General features: G+C 38.6%; 1 protein-coding gene across 2 annotated transcripts; it reads left to right on the top strand.

Moving 5' to 3' along the window:
* The first annotated feature begins 3,267 nt into the window (after positions 1 to 3,267).
* On the top strand, positions 3,268 to 15,450 carry LOC107041842 (juvenile hormone acid O-methyltransferase). Of its 2 annotated transcripts, none has more exons than XM_015262614.1 (5): positions 3,268 to 3,303; positions 11,148 to 11,342; positions 12,145 to 12,449; positions 14,952 to 15,099; positions 15,207 to 15,450. In XM_015262614.1, exons 2-5 carry the CDS (start codon positions 11,156 to 11,158, stop codon positions 15,389 to 15,391), a joined length of 825 nt encoding a protein of 274 aa, XP_015118100.1. In that variant the 5' UTR covers positions 3,268 to 3,303; positions 11,148 to 11,155; the 3' UTR covers positions 15,392 to 15,450. The 2 variants fall into 2 exon arrangements, with proteins under 2 accessions (XP_015118100.1, XP_015118101.1); XM_015262615.1 differs by lacking the exon at positions 3,268 to 3,303 and adding an exon at positions 3,564 to 3,601.
* Positions 15,451 to 15,727: the final 277 nt, after the last annotated feature.

Raw genomic sequence — 15,727 nt, 5'->3', positions numbered from 1 at the left:
ATTAAACATTCTTTCCACCTGGTGGAAAACAGTTGAAAGCTCCAATCTAACTTACTTTGATGAAATGAAACCAACACCCCATCAGCCTTGCCAAAGGTAGAACATTTGCGAAACATTTAAGGGCTGCTCTCTCAAAATCACTGACGATCAATTTAACATTCTTTAGGCTTGTAACCTATTTCCCAATTCGTTCAAAAACGTTTGTATTAAAAGATAGTACAAACTGTCTACGAATATGTGTCCACAACGTTCGGGAATATAACCGAACGAATTGGAATGTTTTGGGAAAACGTACCACGAACGTATTGAGAATGCACTATAGTCTATTTAGAATGTTCCAGGTACGTATTCAGGTATGTATTGGCGACGTATCGGGACCCTTGTGATACGTTCTCAGAACGTATTGGCGACCAATTTTTGCCCATTGAGTAGCCCGTCGGTATACCACAAAAACAGCAGCAAACTAATCGACAATTATTTTACTAATCGACAATTGGTATCAATCCTGACCACTTTTTTTGATAAATGAATAATCACCCATCAACGATTATCAATGAATTAGTCAATTATTAATCGGAATGAAAAATTAACCGATTAATGTATTAACTGTTAATCCTGTTCGATTTTTTTCTCAATTATTAAAGAGAAATTAATTGAATCTGGAAATTTCTGATTAACCCGGATGGTGATGAATTTCGGATTCCAAAAAAATCAATTATTTAGTCAATGAATCGTTTCTATGGAGAGATTTTCAATAATTTACCATCAATCATTTATCATCATCATTTTACCATCAATTGAAAACCATAATTATGCAATATTCCGATCAATTTTCAATTATTCCAAGACAACTTTCGATGCTTCAAACAATTCGTGATCGAAACGAAATAAACTTTCATTAAAGAAATGACGCGAGGAATTTTTTGATTATTTCATCATTGGATAATTATCGCTGCATATTAGTCAATTATTCAATGATTCGTCAATGAATCTCCAAAGTTATCCAATAATTTAATCAGTGCAAAAATTTATCAATTCTAAGACTTCATCATGGGAAAACCCCTGGACCGATTCATTCCAGTGATATTCTGATCGTTAATCTCAATTACATAATACATCTATGAAAAATCCTTGTCTGAGCAATTTTCAATTTTTTGTCCAGGACACTTTGGAAAAACCACTGGAGGGATTCACTTCAAAATGAAATCAGGTCCAAATTACATGAAGACCTTCCGATTGTGTTATCGATCATCTTGATCGCACAATTCATTCGGAAGAAATTGTCACACCCACACAATAGGTATTTCGTTCAGATGGGTTTTAAAAGTTTTAAACACCTTAAAACATGGAGAAATGGTAACAAAATCTAATGATTCATTTTCGAGGTGATTACAGTAACTAATCGGTAGATTGAGAAGTTGTACNGGTATTTCGTTCAGATGGGTTTTAAAAGTTTTAAACACCTTAAAACATGGAGAAATGGTAACAAAATCTAATGATTCATTTTCGAGGTGATTACAGTAACTACTCGGTAGATTGAGAAGTTGTAAATGGTTAATTTTAATGGGCGATTAACTAGATAATCAAATAATCAATGGTTGAAATTATCCATTAATCAGTTTACTAATCATAATAATAAATAATTAATTGTTGGAATAAACAATTAATTTGATATTTAATAACTTTGTAATTGAATGAACAATTATCAAAGTAATTAGGAAGTGTACATTATTATTTATTTATGGATTGAAGAATCGATCAGTTTTTTGTGATGGTTGAGGATTATTGATCCGACAATCAGATAATTGGCCATCCTGATTAATGATTATTTGATCAACAAATTAATTTGCGGTTCTCATTCATATATGAAATGATAATAGTAAGTACTGTAGGCCTGTAATTTGAGTTAATGAGGCCAACAATTATGCAGTTAGCTCCTATTAGGGTCCACGGCTCATTTTTTACCTAGGAGTTCAGGTAGTACAGCCCTGGATATTTCACGAAAATAATCTTTCCAGTCTTATAGCGCCATCAGGTAACGGAAATTGTTACCGACAATTTTATTCTATAGGTAATAAATGTATTCGATTCCTACAATACCGATGCTGGTTTATCGGCTTGGCGCGTTGTGGACACTTTGTCCTCGTGGACAGTTTCGCCCGTGCACTATCTCATTTGTGGATAGTTCTGCTGTGCATAGTGGCGCTCCGTGTACAGATCGGTGCCGTGTACAGTTCTGACTCGGTGGATGTATCTCCCCCTCCTCACAAATCACCGCATAAAAAAAAAAAATTTTCAAATTGAAATTATCCAGAAATTAGAAAAATAATAAAATAAGTAAAATAAATAAATAAATAAACTAACATATAACAAACAAAAAAAAACACGAGTGTTTACATACAAATGCTGCGAGCCCAACAAAATTAAAGCACTGCATATGTAGCAACAAATCAAAAATAAAAACAGAAAATAGGCAATAAAATATCCACAAACACTTACCGTAACAACGTAAATTTCCGTCACAATAAATGAAATCACTCAAAACCACTTCACAGTCACTGAGCGAGTGAAGGAAACTGACAGGTGAATCGGGAATACAATGTAATCCGAACCCACAAAAATGTCACCGTCAGCATCCAGCCGCTCACGGCCACCGCCCGGTGCACGATTATCCAGCTAAATAATTCAATCCATACTACACATAAAATTTAAAAGTCCAACTCCTCAAAATTGCCTCCAAAAAGCAATTGGAAACAATTTTGAGCGGGGGCTGTAATGTCCAAAATTTTGTACTAGGAATTTAAGACTAGAATAAATTTTATGTAAGATTATAATTATAAGTTATGTTATAATTTCAGGTAATTAAGAACCGAATCAACAATTGTAAATTAAACTGAGTGCATTTCATCAACTGGACTCAATTAAAAATTCCAAAGACACTAGAATCGAGTTCAAAAGTGATGAAATGGCACACTCAGCATGCTCCAATTACTCAATACTAAGATTAGCGCGCGAAAGAACGATTGAAAACCGATTAAGACCCCAAAAACCGAATGAACTACTTCCTCATAAAAATCAAAAGAGTGGGAAAAGTCATACGACATTTTCCACCAATTAAAAATGGACTCGTTGGAGCCCATGTGACAAGTGACGCCAAAATTCATATAAAAATGTCAGAAAAACCAAAATTAAACAGTCTTGAAGCAGCGACGGAGCAGTAACAATTCTGGTAGAAATAGTTCATTTAATCGGTCCGGTTTTTCAATCCTTCCTTCGATTACACGGGATACTACTGAATCAATAGTAAGTTACGAACAATTGAAATTATCCGGGAATAAAATTTCTTTAACTGGGAGTGGTGACTTTTCTTGCAAATAAGGAATTTGTTCATTGTGACGGGTTGTGGACAGTCTCAAACAAACTCTTAAAATCCGAAAATACAACTGTCAAAATTTCATTAAAATATCAACGAGTAGAAGAAAGTGTTTCCGTAAAAGTATCCATAATAGCCTTTAGTGTGACTAATTGCTGGTGAGGCAATTACGGATTCACCCAGGGATCTACAAACACATCGAATAATTTAAAAATAACAGACCGAATCGTGAGTAACAAAATTTGTAAACCTAAATTCCCATCCTTCAGGACATTCCAGGGATAGGAATTTCAACTACATAGATTTCTGTAAAATCACGCTTATGTTTTTGTAAACCGAATAGTTCTACAAAATATATTTAAATTCAAATTCGATTCCCATTACAACTCCAAATTTCTTGATTAGAAATTAGTCTCAACTCAAGCCCTATCCCTAAAACCAACCCCTTTCCCTTATATCTTAGAAAAAGGTAAGAGTATAAAACTTTGCGTCGTCCAATAATTATAAAATCTAATAATTTTAGCTTTGATTTTAATGTGACAATTAAAACATGTCCATTCGACGCTAAAATCCTTCTCTGGACATAACAATTAGCCATACGCCCGTTATACATTTTTTACATTACTTCGAAAAGTTTGCAATTATGATTACTAGAATAATTATTTTATTCCGACTGACGAAGACGCAGTATTGGACACATAAATAACATTAAGAATAGTACATTATGTCCCGCGGACAGATAAACTGGGAAATTTAATTTCACTTTGTTCGGTTAGAACGCAATTCTCGGTACTTGAGGCATAAAATATTATTATTCGATTCCCTCGGTTGAATCGCGGTTTCCGGAGATATAAAATATTGCGTCTCACACGGCGATAAAACAATTTTCTGACTCATGTAGTTAAAATTCTCTCCTTCGGCTCGGATTATAAAGCCACATTCGTCAAAAAATACTTTCATCGCCTGGTGATATAATGTAATATTGCATCACGGGGTATGATTTACGGCATTTTAAGAAACTCAAAAACATGAGCCTCAAACCTCATAAGAAGTAAATTTCAGGGGGGGAAACATTGCAAAAGACCAAAGTCTCAAGTTAGTTAGGAGCCGGGGCTCCTAATAATTAAATGGAGGATCCAATAAAGCTCAATAGATAATGAGATTGACTTTCTCATAATGGAGATAACTTGAGACTTTGGTCTTTTGCAATGTTTCCCCCTCTGAAATTTACTTTTTATGAGGTATGAGGCTCATGTTTTTGAGTTTCTTAAAATGCCGTAAATCATACCCCGTGATGCAATATTACATTATGTCACCAGGCGATGAAACTATTTTGGTACTTGAATTAGTTGATAAATAACGAAATGATTTAAAAATAAGAAGAATGTTGTTAAATAATTGTAACAAGCCTCATTGGTTGTTGAAGGAGGAAAATTCCGCCTACGCACCAACATTTCCTTGTGGAGGGGTTGAACTAAACCCCAGAAATGTAGAGACGTGAGTACTTGGAGTGGAGATTCTTGTCAGGGTCAAATGCTATTAGTCCCTGAATTTTTCCATCGTAAATACGAGCTCATACCTTCAGATTCGGTTAAAAAAACTACTTGCGCGTCATTTTGCTCTTCAGTACAGCCGATTTGGTATCTTTCATCACTTACTTGTGTGAAGTACCGAGAAACTCAAGTGCACTCGTATCAGTGATTCATCAGGTAAATTTTTGGAATTAGTGCTGCACCGACTTTACTTGTTGACTTGATACTAAGTTTAGCATATTTGAATTGGAATTGCGTCCATAGGTACCAAGTGAGATTTGTTATATTATTTCAGCAGCAAAACGGTAAAACGATTTGAGTAAATGTTCTTTCAAAATGAGTTTATCACTTAAGGATAATCGGGCGAGGTCGAAATGTAGTAGGTAAGGCGGAGGGGCTTCTATTGTTTTCCTGCAGAAAACCAATCGCTGAACAAAAAAATTTTTCCCATCCGGATTCAAAATTCAGGCAATATTAGGGAGTATCTCCCGTTAAAAAATATTTTTGGAGCTAATCAAATTTATTTGTATCTATTCCACGCATTGAATGGTTCTCAGATTGTTTTTTTTTAATAAATGAAAAAATATTAATCCACGCGAAAAAGTGGCAACATCGTCGGTAGTGTTTTTTTTTCACCAGGAGCTGGTACCACTGGTTCGAGGGAGCTCCAATTACCACGCTTCATCGCTCTCTCTCAGGAGACGTTTAAATTGACCGCACTACCCCCACCCGATTGGTACATGAGACGTTGCTGCTCGTTTGGGCTGCGTGCGCAGAAATTTCATTTTCAGTACTTTTTTCGCTATTATTAATAAACAATGCTCCTAGGAGACAATCTTTTTCACTCGAAAAATCATTGATCACATGTTCTAAATGTGTCTGAAGTTTCATGACTTTAGCTGCTTTTTTTCCTTGGGTTTTGCAGTTTTTTTGTGATTTCCATAAGATCACGGGTTAAATGACCACTTTTTCAAAAATTCATAATAAATTAACCATGTTCCCCAGCAGTCTGAAACTTTGGCACGCGTCTTTTCCATCATTTAAAGAATACGTAAAAAATAGAAGAAAAAAATGGCTGCTTTTTTTCTAGCCCTCCGGCTCACCCGATTATCCTTAAATCGATTCTTACATTCGTCGTGCAAACGGTTTAAGACTTCAAACATATTTGATAACTTTCTGCTAAATGCTATGTAATCGTGAATTTTTTCGATTTCCTAATTTTGACTGAAAATGCCTGGAAATGTAATGCAATAAGAAGTGATGATGTATTTAAGAAATGTTTGTATGTATGAGTGTGCACATGTCCAGGAGTTGAGTCAATAACTCGAGAATATTTATCATGAGGTTGAAGTTCCGGCTTATAACTGGTACTACTGAACTACTCAAATTGGTACTAAATTTCACCTCGATTGTTGATTAGTCTATGAGATATAGCGATTCCTCAAAAATCTTTTTTTGCAGATATTCCTGAACCATTCGACCGATTCAATTTTTTAAAAATACTCGTCATGATAATACCTAATCAATTCACTCAAAAAAAAAACCATCCCACCTCGAGGCAATATAATTTTACTCGCGTTTTTTATTTTTTTTTCGCTGAAATTGCTAGTACGCATGGTAACTTAAAGATCAGTAGTTTCAGAGAGATTCAACTTTGTATGTGAAACTGGTTTTTTCAATATTCATTTTCACACAAAGATGACTTGAAAGGTCATATAAAATGACTATGTAAGCAAGGTACATAGATGAATATTGGAACGAATCTCCAATTTCCATCCTTGCATTCTATTGTTTATGCATTCCTTTCTTTTCCTCCGTATCTCTCCTCTGAAGTGAGTTTCATTCAATTGTTTAGATTCATTCGTTTCTCCCAATCTTTTTGTAATTTATCTTCGCCTCGTTTTAATTGAATAAACTCTACTTATTTTTAAAACTGCGTGTTCTTCAATTGGTGTCAGAAGTGACGAATTCACTTTTCCATTTTTACGTCGATTTAGTGATGATTTAGTAAAAAATTTGTGCTGAAAATGGACCGATTGAGACTGGACTTGGATGACGGTTTATCCCCTCACCTCCGACACAACCGGGAGGCGATTTAAGAATTTGTCAATGGCAGAATGATATGGAACAATCGGGAGATTCGCCAATATATCGATGATTCCCTCACCAACATGCAGACTAGTGTTCAAAATTTATTACAACGCGAATTAGATGCTGCAGTCAGGCGACAGTTCAACATGACTTTCCGTTGAGAAATTCAATCGATTATTCATTCGGAACTCGCGGATGTGGTCAACGGCGAAATCTCAACTTCCCTCGTCTCCATCCAAATGGAACTTTTTCAGGCAACGCAATCAGACACTCGATAACAGACTTTTTCTTTGGGGGAGGAATTATTTTCCGGCATGAATCACAATCTTCAACAAGGGATTGTTGCCGTCCGCGAAGATTTATTGAATACTCTACGACAAGACCTCAGGAAGGTTTTAACTCTTCGAAGGGCGAAATTTACCAGAACCTTCAACTGGACTTTCACAGAAAGATCCAACACGAACTCCAAAATAACAAAGATAATAATCCCCAAATTATTAATCCTTTGTCCTTTTTCTCAAATTTAAATCCTATTCACAATTCTTCAATCCCCATCCAATCGACACTTTTTAATTCTCTTAATCATACTGATATTCCTCACCAAAATTTTGGAAATTTTTGGAAATCACGAAATAGGATTCTATGCCCATTCCATCGATTAGTGAACTGCTCGATGCAACTAAAGGTTTTTCGCGGTTTTCCTCAATTGATTTCAAAAGCGGTTACTGGCAAATTGAGATTGCTCCTGAGGATAAAGATAAAACAGCTATTTCCATTGGCAACAAACTGTGGCAATTCAAAGTCCTTCCATTTGGCTTGTGTAATGCCCCTGCCACTTTCGTTCGCATTATGAATTTCATTTTGAAGGATCTCATTTGGAAGATATGTGTAGTTTACCTCGATGACATTTTAGTCCTCGGTAAATCCTTCAAAGAACACCTCCAAAACCTTCACATCGTTTTCAATAGGCTTGACTCTTTTTATATTTCTCGCAACGAGGTATTCGATACATTTGGTTACGCCCCATCACATAGTGGGAAACTCTCCCCGAAGCCACCTTTCAAACGATAGATATCGCTTCATAGTTTTCATTGCAGCCGGACCCATCAGTAAACCAGTAGTCCTTTTTGCGGTTGCCGATATGCCATATATTGTCTATATGCGGTTGTCGTTGCACAGCCAATCGCTCAGAGGTTCAAGGGCTGAATGGTGAGTATTACCTCTAACGCCTCGGTAAGTGTGGTTTTTATTGGCTATCAGACGGCCGCAGCATACATCTGCCTTGCTAGCAATACCACTTGGTAGAGCTACCGTAGTATTCTGGGATTTAACCCCCAGTTCCTGCCAATGGCTCTTCTGCACGCCCACATCGAGATGAACACTCTACTTCTCTGTATGTAGGGATGGTCCTTCCAATTTAGTTTGCTATCCAGAAGGACATCTGACTCTGAAGGGTATTTGACTCTGTTGGTGTAATTGACTTCCATGCCGTTCAGCTCCAGAGGTTGAATCTTCTTTGTGTTTACAGTTTCTAGTAAACACCAGACCTACGGTTTTGGCAGGACTTACTGAGACCAGTTTGGATATATCAACTTTCCATCATGTTGAAAGCCGTTACCATTACGTCTCTAAGTACGTTCAGAAACCCGCCTCTAACCACTACTACCATGTCATCAGCAAAATTAGCTATGTGGAAACCTGCTATGCTTAGTCTGTTTGGAAGTTCGTCAACAACCAGGTTCCATAATAAGGGTCAGAGAACTCTCTGTTGCCAGTCCTTGGTTGAGCATCCTTCTACGTACACTGATAGAAAAGGTGGAACAATTCAGTTGCATCAAACGAGGCTTTTTAACTGTTACCGCGATTCGTTAATAGTTAACGAATCGTGGTAATAGTTAAAAAGTCGCGTTCGGTTCGACTAAACCGTTCTATCAGTATAGCTTTGTCCATACGTTACTCCATGTCCAAGTAATGACTGTCTCAGGTATCTCATGTTCTTCCATGTTTTTTTTATGGCTGTGTTTGAGGTGATGTCGAAAGCTCCCTCAATATTCAGAAATGCGCCTATGACCGAAGCGTTGACCGCAAACTGTTCGTCAATGAATTCCATCAGATGTAAGGCACTGTCTGTTGAACTTTCTGTCTTATGGGCATATTCGAAAGACGATAAGGATCATTCACCCAAGGGCCCCGTTTTGATGTGTCTGTCCACAAGTCTTTCCAGTGTCTGCAGAATGAAGGATGTGAGACTTAGCGGATGGAAGTCTTGGGGTTGGATGTAATAAAACTTGCCGGGTTTCGGAATGAATACTATTTTAGTGGCATTCCAGCCTTTGAGAGCATGTTTCAGAGTTATGCTGGCCCTGAATATTTTATTTGAAGGACCCGTGATAATTTCTATCCTTTCCTGCAATAGGGCATTGTAGATTTCGTGTGGTCTTGATGTCTTAAAAGGCTCAAAGGTAAAGGGAAAGAGTCAAATGGGACTATCCATTTGACTCTCCCCCCCCCCAAAGTTTGTATCACTTTCCTGCTAAGACCCAGTCGTGAGGTTCATATTTGTCTTTCTGGAAAGTGCGTGTCCATCAGGAGTTTTAGAGTATCGCCCATGGCTTCTGTATGACTGTGGTCTGGTGTCTGTAAGCTCTCTAGATATGCAGTATTATTTGTACCCAGGATTTCAGGTGGCCTAGTGGTCTCCGACTCATTTTCAACGCTGCTCCTGGTATCCTTCCAGCACCTGTTCTTGGCGGCCTTTATTGCTTTGTCATACTCTCCGAGAACTCCACTCCAGATGTTTCAGACCTCTGCAGCAAAAAATGCGGGGATCTTCCCTCGCATTTTCTGCCTCATTGAAAGCCCTTCTGATTTTGCCTTTGAGTCCTCGGACCAGGGTATCGCTTTCGATTGCCTTCTGGGCAACAATCTATAATTTTCTTTGTGAGAGTCGATAATCGCCTGGTTTAAAGCTTTTGATAATGAAAAGTATCCTTGAACGATCTCTATGCTAACCGTGTGACAGACTAGGATAATGCAAATCGGCTGAAGCTGAATATGGCGAAGACGAAAGCCATCATTTTTGGCTCTAATGTCTTCGTTAACGATGTCTATTCCTTGCCCGGTTTGTCTGTCAACGTTGGTGGCTCTGCAATTCCGTTTGATACTTCCGTGCGCAGCCTGGGAGTGGTTCTGGATAACAAGCTCTCTTGGAAGGGACATGTGGCGCATGTGACGCAGAGGGTTCACTCTGTTATGTACCGCCTTCGGTTCTTTAGAGCCAGTACCACTCTGGGTCTGCGTAAACACCTCATTCAGGCTTTGGTGTTCCCCCTGATCGACTACTGCTGTCTCGTGTATGATGGTCTGTCTGGTGTACTTGCTACTATGATTCAGCGTCTCATCAATACGACGGTTAGATACATCTTTGCGCTAAGGGGAGACGAGCACATCACTCCCTATCGTCTGCGGCTTGGCTGGACGATGTGTGAAGTGCGCAGGAAGTACTTCCTTGCGTGCCTCACTTACAAGATCTTCCGCTTTGGTCAGCCGGTGTATCTGGCTGACTTTTTTGTGGCCAGTCGGGCCGTGCGGCCGGTGAGGGGTGATATGACTCCCCTTATGACCAAGCCTTTCAGGACTGAAGCCATGCGATCCTCCTTCCACGTGTCTGCGGTTTATTTATGGAACTCAATTCCCTTTGCAGTGCGGGAGCTTCCCACACTGTCGTCTTTCCGATTAGCTGTGCGGAATTATCTGAGGGACAACTCTTAATGCTTTCCTACCCTTTGCTCTCCTCTTCTCACTTTCCCTTCCCCTGCTGCCCCTGTCTTCCTCCCTTCTTATTCTTACACTCTTCCCTCTTTCATAATTACCTTTTCGCACTTGCTATTCACCTGTTTGTTTAGGACCCGCCGAAGCTTGCTCTTTCCGTTGCATATTGCTCCTTCTCATCTTACTCTGCTTTTTATGTATCTATCTTTATTAGCATGTATTGTTTACTCCATGATATTCACTGCGATTTACTGTATACCAGCATATGTGGTTCTGCCACCATAATTTTGTACAACATAATGTACAGCAATAAATTCAATCAATCAATCAATCAATCAAAGCAGCTTATTGAGATTCATAAATGCCCTTTATTTTGTAAGATTTAAACATGAATCAACCAAAGGAGTATGCTGAATCAAACCGTCTGCAGTATCGTGATATAGAAGAGCTGGTTGAAGAATTTCCTGAGGTGTTCAAGGAAATGAAGGGCCGAATTATTGATGTTGGATGTGGCCCTGGAAATATTACGAAGGGTGTACTACTTCCGGCTGTGGGGGAAGACGCTATTATTATCGGTAAGGATTGTGAATCAGCAGAAATCATTCTCAATCTTACGTCAATCTTACGTTTTTAAACAAATCGTGCTCAAATATTCTAAAGAATTCGAGAACGCTTTGCAAAAAATCTGAAAGAACAGTGAAGTTTTCTGAACAATTGGAAATTTCTTGGATTTTTGAAACAATTTGAAAAAGTGATGCCTAGATGCAAGAGGCTACTGACTCCCGAAATCATAGCGCCACGTTGTGATTAAATCAATTCGAAATAACGCGCAAGTCATGTGATATCATCAAAATTACTGAAATCACGTGATTTCCACTCTCTGAAATCATCTTCCACAAACATTCTGAAGTCTTCAAATCATGCCAAAGTCATTTAAAATTAATAAATGTTTTGTAAGAGAATGCGACGAACGTTATTCATCGTGATTTCAATTATTTCATTGTCTCTGAACTCACTGATTTTGAATCTATGAAATCATTCGAAGTGAATTGCAGTCACGAAATCATATCGTGATCCACTTGAAGTCTATGGTTCCCGGTAGCTTAGTCGGTAAGAGTGCCCGGCGCGTATCTGGGAGACCCGGGTTCGATTCCCGGCTGGGTGAAGCGGAAATCTTTTCTCTCTAAATTCTAATTCTCTTAGAATTTTTTTTTGAAGACTTGAAGTCATTATTTTTATTTCTTCTCGAAATCACTGAAATCAACCCTGAAATCACGTGAAGTCGACTTCATTTCGAAATCATAATATCACTTAATCAAGGAGTGAGCAACCCTTCTCCTGGATGTTAATAAATTCATTTGTCACGTCTTGTTACAGGTGCTGATCTATGTCGTTTCATGGTTGCATATGCAGAACAGCATTACGCGGTGGAGAATAAACTATCTTATCTTCAATTAGACATTCAAACCCCTGAATTGCCCAAGAATTTGATTGGACAATTTGATAATGCAACGTCGTTCTATTGTCTCCATTGGTGTAGGAATACAAAGCTTGCGTTGGAAAACTTCTACAAACTCCTTCGGCCAGGGGGTAAAGCCATCATTTTGACAATCTCGCATCACATGATATTTGATGTCTATTCGGAGCAGCGGGAAGATCCAATATTTTCGGCGTACATGCAGGTACAAAAAAAAATTAAATTATTTTTTAGCGTGGGAATACAGTAATTTTTCATAGGAGGAATCGAATGCAGTACCATACCTGCAACACTTGAAAATTTACTATTTAATCCATCGAGTAACCAATATCTCCATTCCTCTATGGTCTGAGGCTTGGACTTAATAGCATTGGGATTGAAGAATACGAGGGCGACACTTGAATAAATCTAAAAGTGTGTAATAATCGCAGTTGAGATTTTTTTTCCAAAAGAGTAGTTATTAATCTTTTTTACTAAAAGAGTACTTAATATTGCCGATTGAACTGAATCACGAAAAATGACTTCTCGAAATCAATATATTGATAAATATCTTAAAATGCTATTAATAAAGATCGAATACGTTGTGACCTTTTCCTTAATTGCAATAGTTTTAATTCTTGAAATAAGGAGAGGGCAATCAAAGAAAGAGGACAATTGAAGGGTTTCTTTCGAACAATGAATTATATTCTCTGAACTTTACAACAATTAGATTGTCAGAAGACGTCAAAAAAGGTCTTTACTAGAGATCTAGGGTAGTGGAGGAGGCTAGGCAACTTTTGTACACGTTAAAGGGATGATTCTAATTTACAAAAAGGGAGGAGAAGCTAGTCGTGTCGAGGGGAATAAATAAGAAAAGATGTATGAATTAATGACTCTACTGGGGGGAAGAAAAGGAATGTATAGGCTCACCGTTGGGGGGGAGGTAACATAGGATGATGTTCTGGGACAAAGGGGGAAAATGAAGGAGATAACTCGTACTCACGTTGACCAAAAAGGGCTTCGCAGAAAACTCCTCCAGAAACGTCCTCAAAAATAATCCTCAGGGCCTCCGTTCCTCCTTCCGACTCCAGGGGCTCCAAAGCGAGAGCTGAGATGGACTCCAATTAATCCAAGTCTTCTTTTCTGTTCACCGAACTAACTTCCGGGGCAACTTTACACGATTTACTCTTTATTACTTCAGGGGGGCACGTGGCAATTCACGGGGCAGCTGTCGCACGAGTGATTCCTTTCTCTTCTCTTCCTTCTTCTCCTTCGTAATTCGGGGGAATTCGCAGGATCTCGAGTTCTTTCGGGTCAACTTCGAGGGGAATCGGGGCCAATCAAGGTGTTGAGATTGTGCCCACGATCACAATCCAGAGCCGTATCGGTCGTGAATTTCAAGGGCGGTGGATTATCGAGGCTTATCCATGGGCGTTTCTCGGGGGCGACGGCTCCTTCACCCACTCCAGGTGGTTCGGAACTGCTAACTTCCTTCGGCGGCTGTTCGTCGTTGAATCCAGGGGTGATGGCAGAGGGGTAACGAGGGGAATATCTAGGGGAAGGGTAACCAACGGTGGCGGGATTTACGTTTTAGGGGGCTGTGTGTGTTGGGGAAAAATGTATGTAAAAATAATAAAAAATAAAGAAATGTGCCTCGTCACAACGTGTATAAAAGGAATTGTGAAAATTAATCTACTATATCGACTGAAAATTTAAAAACATTCCTTCAACATTCTTGTGTAATATTTCGGGTTTTTAAGCCTAGATTAGTCACCCTATGAAGAAAACCCCGCCACGCGACGTTTTTCTTCAATTATAATTGACTGGCTAACCAGAAAAATGCAAAAAAATTTGGCTTTGTCAAGTGAAGTGTCTAAAAATGATAGTAGTTTTTAGAAAACCATATTTCTCAAAATTCCTGAAGAAAAAGTATTTCGGACAGATGAATTATTTTTTCCCATGAAAAAAATTAATGAAATTTCCCATGACGCGACGTTGCCGAATACTCGCTAAACGCGCTTGGGCAGTGTAGAGTGAATTGGGCAACGCTAAAGCCTAAATAACGCGGCGGGGAATCGCCGCGGAGGTGAACAAAGTCGCGAGGTCGCGTCTGGTGATCAGACTAGGGTTAAAGCCTGACCAGGTACAGTCGTCTCTTACTAGGCTCCCACTGGATAACGAAGCCGTGAGAATTGAAGTGTTACAAATTTTGATGGTCAGTGGTGAGATCGAACGCGGTTCACCGCGTGTCAGTTTGGCGCTCTATAGAGCTGTATGCTTATAAGCACACAGCCACTGCCGTCGGGTTTTAGCTATTTATAACAACACGATAAACTCGAATATGAACTCGACTATTTTTCATATCGGTCATTTATCTTCGTATCACACTCAATTTTCGTAATGTTAGGACTGCCTAATTGGGAAAATTCGCTATTCTGGTGAAGGAATGCTGACGCACTTGACTTCAAGCCTAGTGTAACGCTAGTGAGTGGTCAGGTATTATATTAATGCGCCATAAGAATAGAATAGCGGCGCACGCATACTACCACATAACTATGAAAAGTGGGTTGCCATTTTTTCACTCAATGGGTTGATCAATTTTTTTTTGAGAAATGGAGGTAAATACAGGCGCCAGACCACATCAGATTGGGTAGTGGATTTTTTTGGTAGTGGTGAAATTGATCATAAAATCCTATAAAACATTTAAAAGAATCTATAATTTTTCAAGGATTCCCTAGAGTTTACCTCTCCTCAACATGGTCGTCCGGATGCCGAAGAGATTGTGAGAAAAGATTTGAATGAGGTTGGATTCAAGATACACTATTGCGCTAACAGATGGAAAACGTTTACGTATCCAACGTTGGATGCTTTCCTCGGTAAGTTACATAATAAAAAAATTTTCAACCGATGAACAATAGATAGAGTAGGTCTAACGATAGATAAATCAGGAGACTAGAAATTGAAGTGTGTCTTTCAATTTTAGATTTGGTGATGTCTGTTAATCCATTTGTGAAACGACTACCAGCTGATCTCCAAAAACCTTATAGGGAAGACTTCGAAGAACGACTCAAAAGTAAATATCTTCCCAAGAAAGATTACTCTAATGGGAGCAGTGTGGATTGCCGCATTTCATTACTCATCGCTGTATTTGAAAAACCTGATCATTAACGTGAAATAGAATTTGAAGAGGGTATTTCATTGATGTAAACAGAAATAAATGTTCTAATAAAAATTATCCCAAAGAGATGGGTACAATCACCTAACAAAATATAAACGAGTGTCAGAAAGGAAATGTGAGGGAAATTGCTGTGTGGTCGTGAATTTTGAATAACGTGATATAAAATTTCACCTCCGTGATGAAAGAAACATTTCAACTGGGATGGTGGTTCCAGCACCCCCTTTACCTCACCCCGCGCTATTTTCAATCATCTAGATATGGCGGATAGTGGATAGTGGTGGATGAATACTTTGTTGTTATTCATTCCACACACAAAAGAAGGAATA

The sequence above is a fragment of the Diachasma alloeum genome, unplaced genomic scaffold, assembly GCF_001412515.2.
Source record: "Diachasma alloeum isolate Michigan unplaced genomic scaffold, Dall2.0 Dall_scaffold_00381, whole genome shotgun sequence".
NCBI classification, from domain to species: Eukaryota; Metazoa; Arthropoda; class Insecta; order Hymenoptera; family Braconidae; genus Diachasma; species Diachasma alloeum.
Note: the sequence above shows the minus strand (reverse complement) of the source record. Positions and strands in the feature narration are given on the sequence as shown.

Excerpts from the sequence above, each read along its gene's own strand:
- LOC107041842 (XM_015262614.1), top strand. The coding sequence starts at position 11,156 with ATGAATCAACCAAAGGAGTATGCTGAATCAAACCGTCTGCAGTATCGT. Across the intron at positions 12,450-14,951 it reads TATTTTCGGCGTACATGCAG|GATTCCCTAGAGTTTACCTC; the intron begins GTACAAAAAAAA and ends TAATTTTTCAAG. Across the intron at positions 15,100-15,206 it reads AACGTTGGATGCTTTCCTCG|ATTTGGTGATGTCTGTTAAT; the intron begins GTAAGTTACATA and ends TTTCAATTTTAG.